This window comes from Clarias gariepinus, chromosome 3, assembly GCF_024256425.1.
Source record: "Clarias gariepinus isolate MV-2021 ecotype Netherlands chromosome 3, CGAR_prim_01v2, whole genome shotgun sequence".
NCBI lineage: Eukaryota > Metazoa > Chordata > Actinopteri > Siluriformes > Clariidae > Clarias > Clarias gariepinus.
Genome location: NC_071102.1, coordinates 497624 through 523417, shown reverse-complemented (window position 1 = coordinate 523417; position 25794 = coordinate 497624). Strand labels below are relative to the sequence as shown.

The 25794-nt window shown below is 44.2% G+C and overlaps 1 protein-coding gene across 2 annotated transcripts; it reads right to left on the bottom strand.

The window, feature by feature from the left end:
* Positions 1-25049, bottom strand: cmtm4 (CKLF-like MARVEL transmembrane domain containing 4). Of its 2 annotated transcripts, none has more exons than XM_053492266.1 (5): positions 24725-25049; positions 23922-24211; positions 9566-9742; positions 1168-1266; positions 1-376 (listed from the first exon to the last, which is right to left on the bottom strand). In XM_053492266.1, the coding sequence occupies exons 2-5, from the start codon at positions 24105-24107 to the stop codon at positions 224-226; spliced, it is 615 nt and encodes a 204-aa protein (XP_053348241.1). In that variant the 5' UTR covers positions 24108-24211; positions 24725-25049; the 3' UTR covers positions 1-223. The 2 variants fall into 2 exon arrangements, with proteins under 2 accessions (XP_053348241.1, XP_053348240.1); XM_053492265.1 differs by having other exon boundaries at positions 23922-24172.
* Positions 25050-25794: the final 745 nt, after the last annotated feature.

The following is a 25794-nucleotide window of genomic DNA, read 5'->3' as shown; positions in this document are numbered from 1 at the left end:
GTGTGTGTAGTGTGTGTGTAGTGTGTGTGTAGTGTGTGTGTAGCTATAAACAGTATGTAATAAAGTAATACAGTAATTATGCAACTTTATAATAAAACTCACATCACCAAGACGTCATATGAAGTGTGTTCGTGTGTGAGTATTGTGTGTTTACTGTACGTCTTCATCAGTCTGGTTGGTGTGTGTCTGTCTGTGTGTGTGTGTGTGTGTGCGTGTGCGTTTTTTATTCAGGCCGTGCCTCCACTTCACTGCGTGAGGCCGTCCTGGCACGTGTGTATTCGCTGGCCTGAGGGGGGCGCTGGCCTCCTGAACGCCACTGTCTCACACACACTCCCGTGTTCACGCCATACACCAGCATCACCACAAAGCCAAAGATCTGTAACACACACACACACACACACACACACACACACACACAGAGATTCATGTATATATGTATAAATGCAGCCCAGCCAAAAGAAATCTAAATTAAAAGACCTCTGATTACAGATTAATACGTTTATTTCATTTCCATTTAGAGTCGCATTCATTTCTCTCCAAGACCTTGTGAGAGTCGGACTGTGTAAAGTCTTCTTCAGCTCGTCAGGACTCACTTATTGTCCAGTTTATTCATTTTCAGTGTAAATGCTCACTATCAAACATAGCCATGAGTTCTATCAGTTTTTTTTCTTCTTAACGATTGGATTTCACTAGGTGTGTAAGTGATCTCCCGTCATGTGCATTAAATCTTTTTGCGAACACATTTCCTCCTCAATGTTGACGCTCATCGCTGTCCTTCCAGGTTTTAGTTTCTTAACTCAGTGTTAGTAGCTTCAGCAATCTCTTTGGTTATTTTCTTTGCTTGATGCAGGACCATAATTTGACGCTCCTGAAACAGAGGAACATCTTAGCCACGCCCACAGGGTATGACCTCTAACCCCTTTTGTTTAGGGAATGAGGAGCTCCTCCCTGCATCAGTTAGAGTTAAATAACATGTTGCAGCTGAACCGTATTAATCACTGCAGGAATTATTAAACAGAACACTCTTAAATATTCACTTATCATAATGAGTAATTTGATGAGTAATGAATAATTAAACGAGTAATTAAATGAGTGATGAATAATTAAATAATGAATTAAATGATTACTGAATAATTAAGTGGGTAATTAAGTAAGTAATGTGGTTACCACGGCAGCTATTTCTGCTCCACTCTTGTGATTGAGCGCCGCTAACACCACTGAGGCGATGAAGAAGAACAGCGTACAACACACTGCATTTATCAGGTCCTGTACACACACACACACACACACACACACACACACACAATTCAAAATCATATGTTTCAAATGATTTCATTACATCATTTAGATCTGACAATCCTGTTAAAACATTTAAAGCTGAATTTATTGCAATATTCACACTCTGCCAACAGGTGGCGCATTAACACTAAACTAACAGACAAAAACACTCACTTTAAATTGCAGTTACTTCATTATTTATTTATAATAATAAAAGTGTATAATACTACTAAATATCAAAAAGACGAATAAATTAATATTAATGTTGCAGTTTTTTGTTGTTTGTTTGTGTAAGGAACAAACACGTACTGTATACACACACACACAAACACGCACACACACACCAGTTGGCTGGTTATCCCAGTGTGTGGCCGAACATGTGATGTGAACGACTGAACCCACAGTAGTGTCACATGACCCCGTGCCTGCCTCTCCGTCTCTCTCACTCTTTCCTTCACACACTCTCCCTCTCTCTTCTTGGGTTTCACACAGAGTTTTGCTCAGATTATGATAAAAGCCCTCCTGTCTCATATAACACACACACACACACACACACACACACGTCCCACATGATTCCTGGCCAGTAGCTCTCACCTGGGCGTGTCCGCTCCGACTGTACATCACCTGACCCTTACCTGGACCTCGACCTTGACTGGTTTATGTATTTGTCTTGACTGCTACAGTCAGCACTCCATACCCGTCTATAAACCTGTAGATACACTATGTTGCCAAAAGTATCCAGATCATCGTATTCAGGTGCTCCAGTCACTTCCATGGTTACAGGTGTGTAACACCGAGCACCTCGGCATGGAGACCACTTCTACACACATGAAAGAACGTGTCGCTCTCAGGAGCTCAGTGAATTCCAGCGCGGTACCGTGATAAGACACCAGTCCAGTCATGAAATTTCTTCCCTACTAAATATTCCACAGTCCACCGTTATTGATGTTATAACGAAGTGGAAGCGATTGGGAACGACAGCAACTCAGCCATGAAGTGTTCGGCCAAGTAAAATAACAGGGCGGCGGGAAGGGGAGGCTGAGACACACAGAGCACAGAGGTCACCAACTTTCTGCAGAGTCAATAGCTACAGAACTCCAACTTTATGTGGCCTTCAGATGAGCTCAAGAACATTGTGTAGAGAGCTTCATGGAGTGGGTTTCCATGGCCGAGCAGCTACATCCAAGCCTTACATTACAGAGTGCAGTGCAAAGCATCGGATACAGAGGTGTAAAACACACAGACACTGGACTCTAGAGCCTGACTGTTTCAAGGTCCATAAGGTCATGGATAAGTGACTTCGGTGTGGAAGAACTTGACAGTCCTGACCTCAACCCGATAGAAGACCTTTGGGATAAATTAGGGCGGAGACTGTGAGCCACGCCTTCTCGTCCATTTACATTTAGGCATTTGGCAGACGCTCTTATCCAGAGCGACTTACAAAAAGTGCTTTAATGTTTACATCATTGGATACATACTTACACTGGGTTAACTAGGTTAATAACTAAGTGTTGTACCCTGTTCTTCTTCGTCCAACATCAACGTCTGACCTCACAAATACGCTTCTGGAAGAACGGTCATAAATTCCCATGAACACACTCCTAAAGCTTGTGGAAAGCCTTCACAGAAAAGTTTAAGCTGCTATAGCTGCAAAGGGGGCGGGGCTAACATCATATTAAACCCTATGGATTAAGAATTGGATATTACTCAAGTTCACATGCAGGTGAAGGCAGTACTTTTGCCAATACAGTGTATATTCCTGACCTTCTCCTCCTCCTCTCTAAACACACGCAGGCTCACATAGTCACATGACGATCAGTACTGGGGGAGTTCCAGAAGTGTGGACAGTTTTACTCTGTAGATTCTTTAGGCTACTGGGAACGCTGGGGACTTTCTGTGTTTTAAAGACGTTTTAAAGAAAAGAAGTGGAATGTTCTGTCACATGACCTGACCCCTTCCCGGACCCCGGACTAAACTCTGCGCCTTGCTTTTATAATGCCGAGCCAGCCCGAGATCATATTAACGTTAATTATCGCCAGCCAGGCCGAATAGGCGGTTCCGTCCCTTTGCATACCAGCAGAATAGGGTGCTGCCTACCTGCTGAAGTAAGGAGATGTGTGTGTAACATTAATGGAAGGAGTCTCCAGTGTCAGTGCTGAAACAGTCAGAGATAAAGCTGGAACAATTGTAGTTTGGTGAAGGAACGCGTGTTTATACTGTAGCTGGTATAACATGAGTGAGAACAGGAGCTCATTCGTTTCAATAAAACTACACAACATTAAAAATAACTACACACACACACACACACACACACACACACACACACACACACAGTAACATACAATGTGTTGCTCTTTAAATCAAGGCTGCTGTGAAAACAATGAGTTTACAGAATGGTTACAGTAACTTCCACAGGATCCCCATGTTATACCTCACAATGCACACACACACACACACACAGTGTATTTTTAAACACATAATTCTACAGAAGCGTTATATTATCAGCTGAATGTTTATTAGTGTGTGTGTGTGTGTGTGTGTGTGTGTGTGTGTGTGCATTGTGAACGTCACACTAAAAAAAAGGAGAAGCTGGGATTACACACTGTCTCACTCTGAGTGTGAGTGTGTGAGGTTTAGCAGGAATTCTGACCAGTCAGGAATGTGATCATTATACAGAAAAAAAATCCTCAAACTTACCTTCGTGTCTGTGTGTGTGTGTGTGTGTGTGTGTGTGTGTGTGTGTGTGTGTGTGTGTGTATATAAAAAAAAGATATGAAGAAAAAGAAAGAAAGACTACTAATAAGTCTTTAATGTGAACCGACTGAGACTAAAATCACTTTGGGCAGGAAATTAAAACGTCACATGGAAGATAGCAAGCTGTGTGTGTGTGTGTGTGTGTGTGTGTGTGTGTGTGGTTTTGGTTGGATGGGAAAATGTCCTTTAGGAATGTGCAGCTCTCTGGAAATAAAAGTTCAACTTTTCACATTGCTGTTATTGTGAGAGAACTAAAGATCAGAGTTACATTCTGTTACAGAGAGAAAAGAAAGTTTATGAATAAACGTGTTTTTATCCCTAAAACATCCAACAACTTTAAATTACATCATCACATCATTGTGTAATGGTTTGTACTGGGGTACGATGGTGTGTAATGGTTTGTACTGGGGTACGATGGTGTGTAATGGTTTGTACTGGGGTACGATGGTGTGTAATGGTTTGTACTGGGGTACGATGGTGTGTAATAGTTTGTACTGGGGTACGATGGTGTGTAATGGTTTGTACTGGTGTACGATGGTGTGTAATGGTTTGTACTGGTGTACGATGGTGTGTAATGGTTTGTACTGGGGTACGATGGTGTGTAATGGTTTGTACTGGGGTACGATGGTGTGTAATGGTTTGTACTGGGGTACGATGGTGTGTAATGGTTTGTACTGGGGTACGATGGTGTGTAACGGTTTGTACTGGTGTACGATGGTGTGTAATGGTTTGTACTGGTGTACGATGGTGTGTAACGGTTTGTACTGGGGTACGATGGTGTGTAACGGTTTGTACTGGTGTACTGGTGTACGATGGTGTGTAACGGTTTGTACTGGTGTACGATGGTGTGTAACGGTTTGTACTGGGGTACGATGGTGTGTAACGGTTTGTACTGGGGTACGATGGTGTGTAATGGTTTGTACTGGTGTACGATGGTGTGTAATGGTTTGTACTGGTGTACGATGGTGTGTAATGGTTTGTACTGGGGTACGATGGTGTGTAATGGTTTGTACTGGGGTACGATGGTGTGTAATGGTTTGTACTGGTGTACGATGGTGTGTAATGGTTTGTACTGGTGTACGATGGTGTGTAATGGTTTGTACTGGTGTACGATGGTGTGTAATGGTTTGTACTGGTGTACGATGGTGTTTAATGGTTTGTACTGGTGTACTGGTGTACGATGGTGTGTAATGGTTTGTACTGGTGTACGATGATGTGTAATGGTTTGTACTGGTGTACTGGTGTACGATGGTGTGCAACGGTTTGTACTGGTGTACGATGGTGTGTAACGGTTTGTAAATTTCTCTGGAAATAAAAGTTCAACTTTTCACATTGCTGTTATTGTGAGAGAACTAAAGATCAGAGTTACATTCTGTTACAGAGAGAAAAGAAAGTTTATGAATAAACGTGTTTTTATCCCTAAAACATCCAACAACTTTAAATTACATCATCACATCATTGTGTAATGGTTTGTACTGGGGTACGATGGTGTGTAATGGTTTGTACTGGGGTACGATGGTGTGTAATGGTTTGTACTGGTGTACGATGATGTGTAATGGTTTGTACTGGTGTATTGGTGTACGATGGTGTGTAACGGTTTGTACCGGTGTACGATGGTGTGTAACGGTTTGTACCGGGGTACGATGGTGTGTAACGGTTTGTACCGGGGTACGATGGTGTGTAATGGTTTGTACTGGTGTACGATGGTGTGTAATGGTTTGTACTGGTGTACGATGGTGTGTAATGGTTTGTACTGGGGTACGATGGTGTGTAATGGTTTGTACTGGGGTACGATGGTGTGTAATGGTTTGTACTGGTGTACGATGGTGTGTAATGGTTTGTACTGGTGTACGATGGTGTGTAATGGTTTGTACTGGTGTACGATGGTGTGTAATGGTTTGTACTGGTGTACGATGGTGTTTAATGGTTTGTACTGGTGTACTGGTGTACGATGGTGTGTAATGGTTTGTACTGGTGTACGATGATGTGTAATGGTTTGTACTGGTGTACTGGTGTACGATGGTGTGCAACGGTTTGTACTGGTGTACGATGGTGTGTAACGGTTTGTAAATTTCTCTGGAAATAAAAGTTCAACTTTTCACATTGCTGTTATTGTGAGAGAACTAAAGATCAGAGTTACATTCTGTTACAGAGAGAAAAGAAAGTTTATGAATAAACGTGTTTTTATCCCTAAAACATCCAACAACTTTAAATTACATCATCACATCATTGTGTAATGGTTTGTACTGGGGTACGATGGTGTGTAATGGTTTGTACTGGGGTACGATGGTGTGTAATGGTTTGTACTGGGGTACGATGGTGTGTAATGGTTTGTACTGGGGTACGATGGTGTGTAATGGTTTGTACTGGGGTACGATGGTGTGTAATGGTTTGTACTGGGGTACGATGGTGTGTAATGGTTTGTACTGGGGTACGATGGTGTGTAATGGTTTGTACTGGGGTACGATGGTGTGTAATGGTTTGTACTGGGGTACGATGGTGTGTAATGGTTTGTACTGGGGTACGATGGTGTGTAATGGTTTGTACTGGTGTACGATGGTGTTTAATGGTTTGTACTGGTGTACGATGGTGTTTAATGGTTTGTACTGGTGTACTGGTGTACGATGGTGTGTAATGGTTTGTACTGGTGTACGATGATGTGTAATGGTGTGTAACGGTGTACTGGTGTACGATGGTGTGTAACGGTTTGTACTGGTGTACGATGGTGTGTAACGGTTTGTACTGGGGTACGATGGTGTGTAATGGTTTGTACTGGGGTACGATGGTGTGTAATGGTTTGTACTGGTGTACGATGGTGTGTAACGGTTTGTACTGGTGTACGATGGTGTGTAATGGTTTGTACTGGTGTACGATGGTGTGTAATGGTTTGTACTGGTGTACGATGGTGTGTAATGGTTTGTACTGGTGTACGATGGTGTGTAATGGTTTGTACTGGGGTACGATGGTGTGTAATGGTTTGTACTGGGGTACGATGGTGTGTAATGGTTTGTACTGGGGTACGATGGTGTGTAATGGTTTGTACTGATGTACGATGGTGTGTAATGGTTTGTACTGATGTACGATGGTGTGTAATGGTTTGTACTGATGTACGATGGTGTGTAATGGTTTGTACTGGTGTACGATGGTGTGTAATGGTTTGTACTGGTGTACGATGGTGTTTAATGGTTTGTACTGGTGTACTGGTGTACGATGGTGTGTAATGGTTTGTACTGGTGTACGATGATGTGTAATGGTTTGTACTGGTGTACTGGTGTACGATGGTGTGTAACGGTTTGTACTGGTGTACGATGGTGTGTAACGGTTTGTAAATTTCTCTGGAAATAAAAGTTCAACTTTTCACATTGCTGTTATTGTGAGAGAACTAAAGATCAGAGTTACATTCTGTTACAGAGAGAAAAGAAAGTTTATGAATAAACGTGTTTTTATCCCTAAAACATCCAACAACTTTAAATTACATCATCACATCATTGTGTAATGGTTTGTACTGGGGTACGATGGTGTGTAATGGTTTGTACTGGGGTACGATGGTGTGTAATGGTTTGTACTGGGGTACGATGGTGTGTAATGGTTTGTACTGGTGTACGATGGTGTGTAATGGTTTGTACTGGTGTACGATGGTGTACGATGGTGTGTAACGGTTTGTACTGGTGTACGATGGTGTACGATGGTGTTTAATGGTTTGTACTGGTGTACTGGTGTACGATGGTGTGTAACGGTTTGTACTGGTGTACGATGGTGTGTAACGGTTTGTACTGGTGTACGATGGTGTGTAACGGTTTGTACTGGTGTACGATGGTGTGTAACGGTTTGTACTGGTGTACGATGATGTGTAACGGTTTGTACTGGTGTACGATGGTGTGTAACGGTTTGTACTGGTGTACGATGGTGTGTAACGGTTTGTACTGGTGTACGATGGTGTGTAACGGTTTGTACTGGTGTACGATGGTGTGTAACGGTTTGTACTGGTGTACGATGGTGTGTAACGGTTTGTACTGGTGTACGATGGTGTGTAACGGTTTGTACTGGGGTACGATGGTGTGTAACGGTTTGTACTGGGGTACGATGGTGTGTAACGGTTTGTACTGGGGTACGATGGTGTGTAACGGTTTGTACTGGGGTACGATGGTGTGTAACGGTTTGTACTGGGGTACGATGGTGTGTAACGGTTTGTACTGGGGTACGATGGTGTGTAACGGTTTGTACTGGGGTACGATGGTGTGTAACGGTTTGTACTGGGGTACGATGGTGTGTAACGGTTTGTACTGGGGTACGATGGTGTGTAACGGTTTGTACTGGTGTACGATGGTGTGTAACGGTTTGTACTGGGGTACGATGGTGTGTAATGGTTTGTACTGGGGTACGATGGTGTGTAATGGTTTGTACTGGGGTACGATGGTGTGTAATGGTTTGTACTGGGGTACGATGGTGTGTTATGGTTTGTACTGGTGTACGATGGTGTGTAATGGTTTGTACTGGTGTACTGGGGTACGATGGTGTGTAATGGTTTGTACTGGTGTGTGATGGTGTGTAATGGTTTGTACTGGTGTACTGGTGTACGATGATGTGTAACGGTTTGTACTGGTGTACTGGTGTATGATGGTGTGTAACGGTTTGTATTGGTGTACGATGGTGTGTAACGGTTTGTACTGGTGTACGATGGTGTGTAACGGTTTGTACTGGTGTATGATAGTGTGTAATGATTTATACTGGGTGTATGATGGTGTGTAATGGTTTATACTGGTGTTTGATGGTATGTAATGGTTTATACTGGTGTATGATGGTGTGTAATGGTTTATATTGGTGTTTAATGTGTGTAATGGTTGATACTGGTGTGTAATGATTTATACTGGTGTATGATGGTGTGTAATAGTTCATACTGGTGTATGGTGGTGTGTAATGGTTTATACTGGTGTTTGATGGTGTGTAATGGTTGATACTGGTGTGTAATGATTTATACTGGGTGTATGATGGTGTGTAATAGTTCATACTGGTGTATGATGGTGTGTAATGGTTTATACTGGTGTGTAATGGTTGATACTGGTGTGTAATGGTTTATACTGGTGTATGATGGTGTGTAATGGTTTATACTGGTGTTTGATGGTGTGTAATGGTTGATACTGGTGTGTAATGGTTGATACTGGTGTGTAATGGTTGATACTGGTGTGTAATGGTTGATACTGGTGTATGATGGTGTGTAATGGTTTATACTGGTGTTTGATGGTGTGTAATGGTTGATACTGGTGTGTAATGGTTTATACTGGTGTGTAATGGTTGATACTGGTGTTTGATGGTGTGTAATGGTTGATACTGGTGTGTAATGGTTGATACTGGTGTATGATGGTATTTAATGGTGTGTAATGATGTGTAATTGTGTATACTCATATTTAATGTGTAATGGTGTGTGATTGTGTTTAATATCGTGTGATAGTGTGTGTGTGTGTGTGTGTGTGTGTGTGTGTGTGTGTGTGTGTGTGTGTGTGTGTGTGTGTGTGTGTGTGATGCAGCAACTCACCAGCACGCTCCAGTTGATGTGTGTGAGTCTGGTGTGCAGGTTGAGGATGAGGATGAGGAGGAAGAGTCCCGTCACCACGAAGGAGCTGCAGCTTACAAACTCGAAGAGATAAACTCCAGTGCAGGGGGAACACATCATCACCGTCTCAATGCAGATAAACCCAATGAGGGACAGAACCTGCCAGGAAAACACACACACGCACACACACACGCACACAGAGAAGAGGACACACTGGTTTGGTTCATTCAGTCCCTGAACATTTTACACGCAGGTGTTTAACCATTTTTGGACACCAGCACTGAGGACGGTCCCTTCCTTAGTGTTTACACACACGTGAGATTTGGGGTTGTTTGTTTGTTTATTCCGTTATTACGTGAGTGGTGATGTAATGGAGGTGTCTGTAACGCTGAGCCTGTGTCCTCGGCTCAGACCTCAGAGTGTCTCTCCCGCGTCTCCCGCGACCGGGACGTGTCTCGGGTACAGGAGATCACTGAGCAATTAACTACTTTCAAATATTAAAGTCTTATTTTTAAAATGTCATTAATTAATCACACATTTAATTTAATTATTCGAATCTTATTGATTTATTTTATCAAACGACTTCAATCTGCTTCAGAATAAATGTTATAACATAATGACTGATGTTACACTTTTTTAATGTTTACATGAACAAACACACTTTTATTTTAAACTTTGATAGATACAGAGTCCAAAAGTTAGTATCCCCTTTGGGCTACAAAAGAACAAGAAGGAATCTGCTTAGGTAGGGAAAAACACACACACACACACACACACACACACTTTGGGGAAAATTTTCAGCAAACTGCACATTACTGTGGCTGAATTCTGCTCCGACTCAATCAAACTTAAAACCTCAAGAGAAAACTCCACAATGACAGTAGAACACAGACGCGCGCACACACACACATACGCGCACGCACGCACACGCACGCACACACACAGCAAAGCTGTCCTAAATAAGAAATGGTGGTTAGAAATATGTAAACTCTACATTTTAGTAAATTAATTCTGTTTTATTAATGTTATATTTAATCACAGCTGCATTTATACACACAGTAGGACTGGAGCCTCTGTTACCACGGCAACCAAAAGTGTTATGTGAAAGTGTCATAAGGATCTAATATTAACTCTGTGTGTTAGCTGTGTTTACAGTACACTCACTGTGGTGTGCGGCTGTGTACAGTGTGTGTGGTTGTGTACAGTGTACAGTGTGTGGTTGTGTACAGTGTGTGGTTGTGTACTGTGTACTGTGTGTGGTTGTGTACAGTGTACAGTGTGTGGCTGTGTACAGTGTGTGGCTGTGTACAGTGTGTGGCTGTGTACAGTGTGTGGTTGTGTACAGTGTACTGTGTGTGGTTGTGTACAGTGTGTGGTTGTGTACAGTGTGTGGTTGTGTACTGTGTGGTTGTGTACTGTGTGTGGTTGTGTACAGTGTGTGGTTGTGTACAGTGTGTGGTTGTGTACAGTGTACAGTGTGTGGTTGTGTACTGTGTACAGTGTGTGGTTGTGTACTGTGTACAGTGTGTGGTTGTGTACTGTGTACTGTGTGTGGTTGTGTACTGTGTACAGTGTGTGGTTGTGTACAGTGTATATGTGTGGTTGTGTACAGTGTGTGGTTGTGTACAGTGTGTGGTTGTGTACAGTGTACAGTGTGTGGTTGTGTACAGTGTACAGTGTCTGGTTGTGTACTGTGTGTGGTTGTGTACTGTGTGTGGTTGTGTACAGTGTACTGTGTGTGGTTGTGTACAGTGTACTGTGTGTGGTTGTGTACAGTGTATGTGTGTGGTTGTGTACTGTGTGTGGTTGTGTACAGTGTACAGTGTGTGGTTGTGTACTGTGTGTGGTTGTGTACAGTGTGTGGTTGTGTACTGTGTGTGGTTGTGTACAGTGTACAGTGTGTGGTTGTGTACTGTGTGTGGTTGTGTACTGTGTGTGGTTGTGTGTGGTTGTGTACAGTGTGTGGCTGTGTACAGTGTATAGTGTGTGGCTGTGTACAGTGTGTGGTTGTGTACAGTGTACAGTGTGTGGCTGTGTACAGTGTACAGTGTGTGTTTGTTACAGTGTACAGTGTGTGGTTGTGTACAGTGTACAATGTGTGGTTGTGTACAGTGTGTGGTTGTGTACAGTGTACAGTGTGTGGTTGTGTACAGTGTGTGGTTGTGTACAGTGTGTGGTTGTGTACAGTGTGTGGTTGTGTACAGTGTACAATGTGTGGTTGTGTACAGTGTGTGGTTGTGTACAGTGTGTGGTTGTGTACAATGTGTGGTTGTGTACAGTGTACAATGTGTGGTTGTGTACAGTGTACAATGTGTGGTTGTGTGCAGTGTACAATGTGTGGTTGTGTACAGTGTGTGGTTGTGTACAGTGTATAGTGTGTGGCTGTGTACTGTGTGTGGTTGTGTACTGTGTGTGGTTGTGTACAGTGTACTGTGTGTGGTTGTGTACAGTGTACTGTGTGTGGTTGTGTACAGTGTACTGTGTGTGGTTGTGTACAGTGTATAGTGTGTGGCTGTGTACTGTGTGTGGTTGTGTACAGTGTGTGGTTGTGTACTGTGTGTGGTTGTGTACAGTGTACAGTGTGTGGTTGTGTACTGTGTGTGGTTGTGTACTGTGTGTGGTTGTGTGTGGTTGTGTACAGTGTGTGGCTGTGTACAGTGTATAGTGTGTGGCTGTGTACAGTGTGTGGTTGTGTACAGTGTACAGTGTGTGGCTGTGTACAGTGTACAGTGTGTGGTTGTTACAGTGTACAGTGTGTGGTTGTGTACAGTGTACAATGTGTGGTTGTGTACAGTGTACAATGTGTGGTTGTGTACAGTGTGTGGTTGTGTACAGTGTATAGTGTGTGGTTGTGTACAGTGTGTGGTTGTGTACAGTGTGTGGTTGTGTACAGTGTACAATGTGTGGTTGTGTACAGTGTGTGGTTGTGTACAGTGTGTGGTTGTGTACAGTGTACAATGTGTGGTTGTGTACAGTGTACAATGTGTGGTTGTGTACAGTGTACAATGTGTGGTTGTGTGCAGTGTACAATGTGTGGTTGTGTACAGTGTGTGGTTGTGTACAGTGTATAGTGTGTGGCTGTGTACTGTGTGTGGTTGTGTACTGTGTGTGGTTGTGTACTGTGTGTGGTTTTGTACAGTGTGTGGTTGTGTACAGTGTACAGTGTGTGGTTGTGTACTGTGTGTGGTTGTGTACAGTGTACTGTGTGTGGTTGTGTACAGTGTGTGGCTGTGTACAGTGTATAGTGTGTGGCTGTGTACAGTGTGTGGTTGTGTACAGTGTGTGGTTGTGTACAGTGTACAGTGTGTGGTTGTGTACAGTGTGTGGCTGTGTACAGTGTATAGTGTGTGGCTGTGTACAGTGTGTGGTTGTGTACAGTGTACAGTGTGTGGCTGTGTACAGTGTACAGTGTGTGGTTGTTACAGTGTACAGTGTGTGGTTGTGTACAGTGTACAATGTGTGGTTGTGTACAGTGTACAATGTGTGGTTGTGTACAGTGTGTGGTTGTGTACAGTGTATAGTGTGTGGCTGTGTACTGTGTGTGGTTGTGTACAGTGTGTGGTTGTGTACAGTGTGTGGTTGTGTACAGTGTGTGGTTGTGTACAGTGTACAATGTGTGGTTGTGTACAGTGTATAGTGTGTGGCTGTGTACAGTGTGTGGTTGTGTACAGTGTACAGTGTGTGGCTGTGTACAGTGTACAGTGTGTGGTTGTTACAGTGTACAGTGTGTGGTTGTGTACAGTGTACAATGTGTGGTTGTGTACAGTGTACAATGTGTGGTTGTGTACAGTGTGTGGTTGTGTACAGTGTATAGTGTGTGGCTGTGTACTGTGTGTGGTTGTGTACAGTGTGTGGTTGTGTACAGTGTGTGGTTGTGTACAGTGTACAATGTGTGGTTGTGTACAGTGTGTGGTTGTGTACAGTGTACAGTGTGTGGCTGTGTACAGTGTACAGTGTGTGGTTGTTACAGTGTACAGTGTGTGGTTGTGTACAGTGTACAATGTGTGGTTGTGTACAGTGTACAATGTGTGGTTGTGTACAGTGTACAATGTGTGGTTGTGTACAGTGTGTGGTTGTGTACAGTGTATAGTGTGTGGCTGTGTACTGTGTGTGGTTGTGTACAGTGTACAGTGTGTGGCTGTGTACAGTGTACAGTGTGTGGTTGTTACAGTGTACAGTGTGTGGTTGTGTACAGTGTATAGTGTGTGGCTGTGTACAGTGTGTGGTTGTGTACAGTGTACAGTGTGTGGCTGTGTACAGTGTGTGGTTGTTACAGTGTACAGTGTGTGGTTGTGTACAGTGTACAATGTGTGGTTGTGTACAGTGTACAATGTGTGGTTGTGTACAGTGTACAATGTGTGGTTGTGTACAGTGTGTGGTTGTGTACAGTGTATAGTGTGTGGCTGTGTACTGTGTGTGGTTGTGTACAGTGTGTGGTTGTGTACAGTGTGTGGTTGTGTACAGTGTACAATGTGTGGTTGTGTACAGTGTGTGGTTGTGTACAGTGTACAGTGTGTGGCTGTGTACAGTGTACAGTGTGTGGTTGTTACAGTGTACAGTGTGTGGTTGTGTACAGTGTACAATGTGTGGTTGTGTACAGTGTACAATGTGTGGTTGTGTACAGTGTGTGGTTGTGTACAGTGTATAGTGTGTGGCTGTGTACTGTGTGTGGTTGTGTACAGTGTACAGTGTGTGGCTGTGTACAGTGTACAGTGTGTGGTTGTTACAGTGTACAGTGTGTGGTTGTGTACAGTGTACAATGTGTGGTTGTGTACAGTGTACAATGTGTGGTTGTGTACAGTGTGTGGTTGTGTACAGTGTATAGTGTGTGGCTGTGTACTGTGTGTGGTTGTGTACAGTGTGTGGTTGTGTACAGTGTGTGGTTGTGTACAGTGTACAATGTGTGGTTGTGTACAGTGTATAGTGTGTGGCTGTGTACAGTGTGTGGTTGTGTACAGTGTACAGTGTGTGGCTGTGTACAGTGTACAGTGTGTGGTTGTTACAGTGTACAGTGTGTGGTTGTGTACAGTGTACAATGTGTGGTTGTGTACAGTGTACAATGTGTGGTTGTGTACAGTGTACAATGTGTGGTTGTGTACAGTGTGTGGTTGTGTACAGTGTGTGGTTGTGTACAGTGTACAATGTGTGGTTGTGTACAGTGTACAATGTGTGGTTGTGTACAGTGTACAATGTGTGGTTGTGTGCAGTGTACAATGTGTGGTTGTGTACAGTGTGTGGTTGTGTACAGTGTATAGTGTGTGGCTGTGTACTGTGTGTGGTTGTGTACTGTGTGTGGTTGTGTACTGTGTGTGGTTGTGTACTGTGTGTGGTTTTGTACAGTGTGTGGTTGTGTACAGTGTACAGTGTGTGGTTGTGTACTGTGTGTGGTTGTGTACAGTGTGTGGCTGTGTACAGTGTATAGTGTGTGGCTGTGTACAGTGTGTGGTTGTGTACAGTGTGTGGTTGTGTACAGTGTACAGTGTGTGGCTGTGTACAGTGTATAGTGTGTGGCTGTGTACAGTGTGTGGTTGTGTACAGTGTACAGTGTGTGGCTGTGTACAGTGTACAGTGTGTGGTTGTTACAGTGTACAGTGTGTGGTTGTGTACAGTGTACAATGTGTGGTTGTGTACAGTGTACAATGTGTGGTTGTGTACAGTGTACAATGTGTGGTTGTGTACAGTGTACAATGTGTGGTTGTGTACAGTGTACAATGTGTGGTTGTGTACAGTGTGTGGTTGTGTACAGTGTATAGTGTGTGGCTGTGTACTGTGTGTGGTTGTGTACAGTGTGTGGTTGTGTACAGTGTGTGGTTGTGTACAGTGTACAATGTGTGGTTGTGTACAGTGTGTGGTTGTGTACAGTGTACAATGTGTGGTTGTGTACAGTGTACAATGTGTGGTTGTGTACAGTGTACAATGTGTGGTTGTGTGCAGTGTACAATGTGTGGTTGTGTACAGTGTGTGGTTGTGTACAGTGTATAGTGTGTGGCTGTGTACTGTGTGTGGTTGTGTACTGTGTGTGGTTGTGTACTGTGTGTGGTTGTGTACAGTGTACAGTGTGTGGTTGTGTACTGTGTGTGGTTGTGTACAGTGTACTGTGTGTGGTTGTGTACAGTGTGTGGCTGTGTACAGTGTGTGGCTGTGTACAGTGTATAGTGTGTGGCTGTGTACAGTGTATAGTGTGTGGCTGTGTACAGTGTGTGGTTGTGTACAGTGTGTGGTTGTGTACAGTGTGTGGTTGTGTACAGTGTACAGTGTGTGGTTGTTACAGTGTACAGTGTGTGGTTGTTACAGTGTACAGTGTGTGGTTGTTACAGTGTACAGTGTGTGGTTGTGTACAGTGTACAATGTGTGGTTGTGTACAGTGTACAATGTGTGGTTGTGTACAGTGTACAATGTGTGGTTGTGTACAGTGTGTGGTTGTGTACAGTGTGTGGTTGTGTACAGTGTATAGTGTGTGGTTGTGTACAGTGTGTGGTTGTGTACAGTGTACAGTGTGTGGTTGTTACAGTGTACAGTGTGTGGTTGTGTACAGTGTACAATGTGTGGTTGTGTACAGTGTACAATTTGTGGTTGTGTACAGTGTGTGGTTGTGTACAGTGTACTGTGTGTGGTTGTGTACAGTGTGTGGTTGTGTACAGTGTACTGTGTGTGGTTGTGTACTGTGTGTGGTTGTGTACAGTGTACAGTGTGTGGTTGTGTACAGTGTACAGTGTGTGGTTGTGTACAGTGTGTGGTTGTGTACAGTGTACAGTGTGTGGTTGTGTACAGTGTGTGGTTGTGTACAGTGTGTGGTTGTGTACAGTGTGTGGTTGTGTACAGTGTACAGTGTGTGGTTGTGTACAGTGTACAGTGTGTGGTTGTGTACTGTGTGTGGTTGTGTACAGTGTACAGTGTGTGGTTGTGTACAGTGTACTGTGTGTGGTTGTGTACTGTTCAATTCAATTCAATTTTATTTATATAGCGCTTTTAACAATGGTCATTGTCTCAAAGCAGCTTCACAAAGATAAAAGAAATTGTGTACAGTGTGTGGTTGTTATTAATAATAATAATAAAAAATAAATTGTATATATATATTTTATTATATATATATATATATATATATATATATATATATAGTAATAATAAATAAATAATAAAAATAAATAATAAATTGTGTATGTGTAAGAAAAATGTGTCTAATTAATAATGAGATGAATGAATGACATTTCTCTGATGAGCAAGCCAAGGGTGATGGCGAACCGCACAAGGAGGTGCTAGAGTCATGTTTTGGGCCAGAATCATGGGGAGAGAGCTGGTAGCCCCCTTTAGGGTCCCTGAAGGTGTGAAAATGACCTCTGCAAAGTATATTGACTGACCACTTTCTTCCAGCAAAATCATCTTCATGCACGACAATGCACCATCTCATGCTGCAAAGAATACCTCTGTGTCATTGGCTGTTATGGGCATAAAAGATGAGGAACTCATGGTGTGGCCACCATCCTCCCCTGACCTCAACCCCACTGAGAACCTTTGTAGAATCCTTAAAAGATCTATGAGGGTGGGAGGTAGTTTGATTCATAACAGCAGCTCTGGGAGGCTATTCTGACATCCCACAAAGATATTCAAGCAAAAAAAAGTCTAAAAACTCAAGTTCAATGGATGCAAGAATTGTGAAGGTGATATTAAGGAATGGGTCGTATGTTAAGATGTAACATGCCCTGTTAGAATGTTCTTGATTTAAATAGTTTTTGATTTCAGTAAATATGACCTCATAATGCTGCAAATTCAACAAAAGCCCATTTTCAGTTCTTTACAACCTACAAAATGTTTTAACTCTGTTGTGCATAATAATTTGGAACAGTGCATTTTCAGTTTTTAGTGGTTAAGGCATGGGACTACGGTTCGGAAGATCCCAGGTTCAAACCCCACAACCAGCAAGTTACCACTGTTGGGCCCTTGAGTGAGGCCCTTAACCCTCAACTGCTCAGATGTGTAATGAGATAAAAATGTAAGTCGCTCTGGATAAGAGCGTCTGCCAAATGCCTAAATGTAAAAGTAAATGTAAAATTATAATTATACCCTAATAGTTGATGACTTGAAAATTATACTGACTGTTTTTTTTTGCATTGACTAATTATGAAAATCAGAGAAAGATATCATTTGTGTAATAATTTGTAACACAGTGTAGTTGTGTACTGTGTGTAGTTGTGTACTGAGGAAGTGTTTAATCTGAGAGGAAATTAAGCGTCTCTGCCTCGTCCCAAATCACTTTCATCACATTGTGTGAATCTGATTTATTCTGGAGCTGCTTTCATTTATCTCTCTCTCTCTCTCTCACACACACACACACACACACACACACACACATTAGCTCTAGGAAAAGCTCTGAAAAACACAACAGAGTGTGGTTTCTCTAAATAACACACGCACACACTCATAAAAAAAACATCTGGAATTCTCATCTAACCACACACACACACACACACACATACTTACTTTAGAGTCCTTGAAATAATATTGAACTTGCAAATTTCTAAACTGCTCCACCCCCACACACACACACACTGTGCTCTGGTGCATGTGATAAGGATGCAGAATAACTGGTTCTAACACACTGCTAAAGTCTCAGACAGATTTCTGTTTTATCAGACGCGCAGCTCGAGGTCACATGTCTCTGCTTCAGACGCTCAGAGACACCGCATTCCCATAATTCTCTTCACCACAGCGGCGTGAGGGAGGAGGAGCAGATCCAAGTGAGAGCTGAAGTGTCCGAGTGTGTTCAGGGATTTGAAATTGTTTAGATAAATGATTCACCCACCTCGAGAAGAACACGACAAACATCAAATTCAAGTTGTACTTGTGACGTACACGACCATAAGATACGCAGAATGTAAAATTAAACGCAGCGAGACGCTTCTCCTGAGTCGGGTAAAAATTATTACTATCGTGTGGTTTTACATGGTTTTTGTGTCAGTGTGTCAGTGTTCACACACACACACACACACCTAACATATGATCAGGACTGAAAATCACTTAAAATTCACTGGGTTCTTAAACTAAACAGTAGTGATTCTTGTTTTAGATTTTTCTTCCGGCGCTGTTTCACCCGTACGGCCGACTGACTCCAACAGAGCAGCACACGGTGGAAAAACCCAGAGAAAAGAAGGCAATGATTGACGGGAGTCAGAGCCTGAAGACGAAGTCTGGGTAAAAGCGTGAAGGTCAATCAGGACATCGGAGGAGTTACTCACTAACCTCGATCGCCTGATGTGTGTGTGTGTGTGTGTGTGTGTGTGTGTCAGTATAGAGTTAATCACTATGTGGAATTAACACGGAAATCACACACATCAGGATTCATGTGTTGGGTGATGGGGGGGGGAAGCAAGCATTCCTGGGGAGGGTAACAAACAATCGGGATCCTAAATCTCTAATAAAGTCAATTAAACACATGGAGGCGGAGCTCGTCCAGTAGAGAGTAGAGTAAACGGGGCGGAGCTCGTCCAGTAGAGAGTAGAGTAAACGGGGCGGAGCTCGTCCAGTAGAGAGTAGAGTAAACGGGGCGGAGCTCGTCCAGTAGAGAGTAGAGTAAACGGGGCGGAGCTCGTCCAGTAGAGAGTAGAGTAAACGGGGCGGAGCTCGTCCGGTAGAGAGTAGAGTAAACGGGGCGGAGCTCGTCCGGTAGAGAGTAGAGTAAACGGGGCGGAGCTCGTCCGGTAGAGAGTAGAGTAAACGGGGCGGAGCTCGTCCAGTGGAGAGTAGAGTAAACGGGGCGGAGCTCGTCCAGTGGAGAGTAGAGTAAACGGGGCGGAGCTCATCCGGTAGAGAGTAAACAGGGCGGAGCTCGTCCAGTGGAGAGTAAACGGCGCGGAGCTCGTCCAGTGGAGAGTAGAGTAAACGGGGCGGAGCTCGTCCATTAGAGAGTACAGTAAACGGGGCGGAGCTCGTCCAGTGGAGAGTAGAGTAAACGGGGCGGAGCTCATCCGGTAGAGAGTAGAGTAAACGGGGCGGAGCTCATCCGGTAGAGAGTAGAGTAAACGGGGCGGAGCTCGTCCGGTAGAGAGTAGAGTAAACGGGGCGGAGCTCGTCCAGTAGAGAGTAGAGTAAACGGGGCGGAGCTCGTCCAGTGGAGAGTAGAGTAAAGGGGGCGGAGCTCGTCCAGTGGAGAGTAGAGTAAAGGGGGCGGAGCTCATCCGGTAGAGAGTAGAGTAAACGGGGCGCAGCTCGTCCAGTGGAGAGTAAACGGGGCGGAGCTCATCCGGTAGAGAGTAGAGTAAACGGGGCGGAGCTCATCCGGTAGAGAGTAGAGTAAACGGGGCGGAGCTCGTCCAGTAGAGAGTAGAGTAAACGGGGCGGAGCTCATCCGGTAGAGAGTAGAGTAAACGGGGCGGAGCTCGTCCGGTAGAGAGTAGAGCAAACGGGGCGGAGCTCGTCCGGTAGAGAGTAGAGTAAACGGGGCGGAGCTCGTCCAGTAGAGTAAACGGGGCGGAGCTCGTCCAGTAGAGTAAACGGGGCGGAGCTCATCCGGTAGAGAGTTACTCAGCTGTGAAACCATGTGTAGGTTTTCTTTACAGCAGAGAGAGCACATGGATTTAACACATCCCACTAATCAAAGATAATAAATAATAAGAAATACACACACACACATTCACACACACACACACACACACACACACACACACACACACACCGCCACTTTATAACCTGGATTTAGCGTCTTGTGGCTTTATGTTCTGCTCAAGTTAAAGTTAGAGCTCAATATAAAATAATAAACTGTGTAAGAATAACACTCAACACTGGATCAGGTGTGATTCTCTGATATATAAAGTGTGAAATAAAAAAATGCTGAATGACACACACACACACACAGACACACAGACACACACACAATGTCTGAAATGGCGAGAGAAATTAATCTGCAGTGTACACTTCATGGCTGTAAACTCAGAGTCGAGCTCTCTGTCCTTCTCCTGACCTTTTGAAAAGAAAATATCTCAGCAGTGTGTGATAAGACCAAACGTAACACACACACACACACACACACAAACTACTCACTACTACTTCTCTCTAGACAATCTTTAAAATTCTACAGCAAGACGATAATGTGCACTAAATTCAAAATCTGTGTCTGACTTCACTTCCTGTCATTAATACATCGCTACAGTTACACTGGTGGGCGTGGCCTAATATGCTAATGTTGCCCAAATGGTGGGAGGAGCTTATTCTTTCTTCCATGTCAATCACTGTGACATTAACTATCCGTGGGTGTTCCACCATAGCATCTTATATCTAGAGCCAATGTGTAACCTCCTGGGAGAGGAAATCAGCCAGACTTTACATCTCTGCTGTGTGAAGAAAAAAAGACTAGAAGTTTAAATCTGATGCTCTGACACAGCCGTCTAGACATCACAATGTGTCCGTGGTCAGAGTCACTCACATTCTTACACTTGTCCATTTTTTCCTGCTTCCAGCACGTCAACACCTGAGACCTGAGTGTTCACCTGCTGTGTAATATCTCCCACCCTCTGACAGGTGGCGCTGTAACCAGATAATCAGTGTTACTCGCATCACATGGCACTGGGTTGTATGTCTCATCAGTGTATCTAATCAGTCAAAAATAAAAAAGAGTAAGAAAGTATATAAATGAATGAGAGCATGGCCATAGAAACAGCCTGGTTATGGAGACGACACCGGCCTGCTGCTTCTGTGTTTGGTTTAATGACTGTCTCAGTCTCAGGGTTTCCTGTCAGGATGCAGCTCTTCACTGTAAAACTTACAGCTGAGTCAGCACACTCAAAGAGCTGGCACATGTGTGTGTGTGTGTGTGCGCGCGTGTGTGTGTGTGTGTGCATGTGTGTGTACGCGTGCACGTGTGTGTATGTGTGTGTGTGAGAATGCACGTGTGTTGTGCTGGCTGTTTTCTTTTTTAGAGCATCTGGTGAAGCAAGAGACACACAAAAATGCAATATACCCCTAAATAGGACGCCTCCCTGCTGTCTGTCTGACTGCCCTGCTGTCTGTCTGACTGCCCTGCTGTCTGTCTGACTGCCCTGCTGTCTGTCTGACTGCCCTGCTGTCTGTCTCACTGCCCTGCTGTCTGTCTCACTGCCCTGCTGTCTGTCTCACTGCCCTGCTGTCTGTCTCACTGTCCTGCTGTCTGTCTCACTGTCCTGCTGTCTGTCTCATAGCCCTGCCCGGCTGTCCCACTGTCCTGCTGGCCGGCTGTCCCACTGTCCTGCTGGCCGGCTGTCCCACTGTCCTGCTGGCCGGCTGTCCCACTGTCCTGCTGGCCGGCTGTCCCACTGTCCTGCTGGCCGGCTGTCCCACTGTCCTGCTGGCCGGCTGTCCCACTGTCCTGCTGGCCGGCTGTCCCACTGTCCTGCTGGCCGGCTGCCTCACTGTCCTGCTGGCCGGCTGCCTCACTGTCCTGCTGGCCGGCTGCCTCACTGTCCTGCTGGCCGGCTGCCTCACTGTCCTGCTGGCCGGCTGCCTCACTGTCCTGCTGTCTCACTGCCCTGCTGTCTGTCTGCCTGTCTCACTGCACTGCTTCTGTCTCATAGCCCTGCCTTGCTGTCTGCCTCACTGTACCGCTGACTCACTGTCCTGCTGTCTGTCTGTCTCACTGAACTGCTAACTGGCTGTCTCACTGCACTGCTGGCTGGCTGTCTCACTGCACTGCTGACTGGCTGTCTCACCGCACTGCTGACTGGCTGTCTCACCATCTCACTCATTTCAAAAACTGCTATCACTGCTGTCTTTTACATCAGCACAGAAAGAAAGAGAGAAAAAAAGAAAGAAACAGTTTGCGTTAATAATAAAAACAAATGTTTAGACAGAAGCATTATGATGGTCTCAGTGATTTTTGTGATCTGAGTGACTGTGGGCAGCACTGAGGGATTCTCTTTAATCTGATTTATTCAGATTTTTTTTAAATTAACTTAAACTGAACCAAGCCCAACTGAACAACGACTAAAGTTTTGCGTACATCCAGGACTCATTCAAAAAAAATTTGCGTCAGTGGAAAGCCAAGCAAAGTGTTTTTTACATGTTTTTTAGTGTGCTTTAAAGTTTTTTATGTTGGATTTTTCTCCACTGGTAATAACGGTTTTAACTTTTGTACTCTTTCCGATCACGGTTGGTTCTCTATTGTGTACCCAGTCTTTGATGTTCTGCATATTTGAAAGTGACAGAAAAAGCATACCCTACCACTAGTTAGTCACAACTCTAGATTGTAAGTGCAAGTAGAATCAACACAAACTCTTATTTAGCAAGGAATTGTCAGTTTGTATAGACAATAACCTCATTCCTGACTTGGAGGTAGGATGTGTGTTCAACCTATCTATATTGTCAATTCTCACAGACCGAGACACTTTCTCTCATGCAGCAGAGGCAGATCTCCCAGAAAAGTCTTTAAAAAAAAATTTACCCTACACTGCTGTCTCACTCTCCTGCTCTGGAATTGATCTATTCTTAAAAGTCTTGGAACCTGTGGAACTGCAATGGTTCGCTTCTTACCCAGAAGATAGGTTGTATGAGTTGACATGGAGGGGATACACATCTGCCACGCAGACTCTCTACTGGTGTCCCACAAGGCTCAGTACTTGGTCCTCACCTGTTCTTCCTCTATACCTGGTCTCTTGGTAAGGTCATATTATTGCACTGCTTTCATTCCATTCTTATGCAGATGACACACAACTCATTCTCTTCTGTCGTCCCTCAGACACTCAGGTTTACACCCAGATCTCAGCATGTCTGGCAAACATCTCATCCTGGATAATGGCTCATCAGATAAAGCTCAATCTCAGTAAATCTCAGATCTCCCTATACAACAATTCAATCACTCCTTCAGCAACTGTTCACAATCTTGGGGTAACTTTGAACAACCATCTGTCATTTTCCCCACACACTACTTATCTCAATCGTTCTTGTCAATTTCTTCTTTACAACCTCAGAAAAATACCCTTATTTTTTTCTTCATGGGCTACTGAGGTGCTTGTTCAGTCCCTTGTTATTTCAAGACTGGACAACTGCACCTCACTCCTGGCAGGTCTGCCTCTGTCCACCATTCGTCCCCTGCAGCTGATCCATAATTCAATTAAATTCAATTCATTTACATTTTATTTGTATAGCGCTTTTAACAATTGTCACTGTTGCCAAGCAGTTTTACACAATCCCAAGTATTACGGAAGTAAGGCAAGTTGCAGCTGCATGTCTAGTTTTTAACCTTCCTAAGTTCTCCCACCCCACCCCACTTCTCCTTCATGACACTTTTGATCATGTACAATCTCTTTTGAAGATCAGAGATGAAGAGGAGAGAATGTGAAGGTTTTTTACAGTGTAATTATTCTCCTGAACTCACCACTTCGATGATCTTCAGGATGCCGAGCTGTGACGTGAGGTAGCGTGTGTTCCAGTTCATGTTCCTGAACACACCCCGTGAGAGGACGGGCTCGGTGGTGGGCTGATACGGACTGCTCGCCCCCGACACCATCGCCGTGTTGGAGGCCTCGCCGTCAAAACCTTCCGCCTCCTCGCTGCTCCTCATCCTGACCCGGCTGCGGGGCGTAAACCGGAAAACTCCGCCCAGTAGCAGGGACGCTGCCTCAAAAGCTGAGTGACAGGACAGCGTGCATCTCTGTGTTATCAACTCTGTGTGTGTGTGTGTGTGTGTGTTACACAATCTGTTACAAAGTGTCACAAAACGTGTTTAAGTGTTTCTCTGTAAAAAATGTTAAACAGACTGTAATAAAGTTTTATTGCCTCATAAAGTCTTTCTATATAAAGGTCTAGATTAAGCTCCATAAACAGAGATAAAGTTAAAGAGTTCATTTAAAATCTGAGATTTTTAACATGCAGAGGGAAGAATAACTGTGACTGGAAATAAAACGATGGAGATAGAGTTGAAGGTCTGTGAGGAACACATGGAGAAGTCAGAGACTGAGATGAAGACAGAGGAATAAAGGTGAAGAATCATCTGCAGATACAGATCCTACTGTAGAGAGAGAGAGAGAGGGGAGAGAGGGGAGCTGAAGATCCAGCAGGTGGAATAAACTGTAGATGAGAGTGAGAGAGATGAGAGTGAGAGAGATGAGAGTGAGAGAGATGAGAGTAAGAGAGATGAGATGGAGAGACAGGAGCAGGGGGATAAGATGTAAAAACCACCTGGAGCTGCAGAGCTGGAGCTGTGTGCAGATCAGATGGAATGAGGTGGAGATGTTCTCAGTTCCTCGAAAGCTCCTGTGCTGTGAGTTCCATCTCCATGTTAGTGTTCTCCTCCCGAACCGAAGCCGGGGTTCTGCTGCTCACCCTGCGGCATGGGGCTCTGATGGTGAGGGTGGTGGAGGAGTGGTGATGATGATGTTGTTGTTGTGTCTCCGCCCTGCACTGCGTTCGCCGGATGAACTCCTCAACAAACCGGAAACCGGACAAACTCCAAACCCACATCGAGCTTCAGGAGCGTACAGACACCAGCAGGCCGGAGTGTGTGTGTGTGTGTAAGTAAAACCCGACTCCTCCGAGACACTGGTGCGGGTTGCCAGGTCGCGCGTTTCCCACCCGTGCCGGTCCACATCACTTCAGCCGGTTTACCGTGTAACGGGACGAGCACGTGGACCCGGGGGAGATAATACCGTCCGCGCCTCCTGATTGGCCAGAGCGATTTACTGGCGCCAAACCATTGGAGCGCTACTTCCGCGGAGAACAGCTCATTTGCATACAAGGGAGGAATGAGAACCTCCACTGGATGCCGTCTCGATGACGTCACCGTCGGAGCGCTGAGACGCGCTTTGATGTAGAAAATGGCGGGTCGCCTGTTGCTAGTGTAAACACAGAGTGGTTGCCAGATTGGAATTAAACGTCCAAGCAAAAAAATCGTTCTAATTTACTCTTAACATTAATAAGCAGACAAATGTATATGTTTAATGTATAAAGAATATATTTGAACACACCAGAGTTTTAACTGTTTAGTATTTTAAAACAGAGTACAGAATGAAACATTGTCCATCTCACTAATATCCACTTAAACTTATATCAAACGTAGAGTGTAAATGATAAGGAGCTAATAAAGTGTTATAACTGTAATTAATAAACAGGGGGTTTAGAAGGTCGTTTCACCACTGATCAGATTATTCACCTGTGCTAAGGTTTAATTCCATCAGTAAACTGATCTATTAGAAATTGTCTTAGCAATCTCATTAAAACTGCTGAAATGATGATGAACGCGTGTCGCCCCC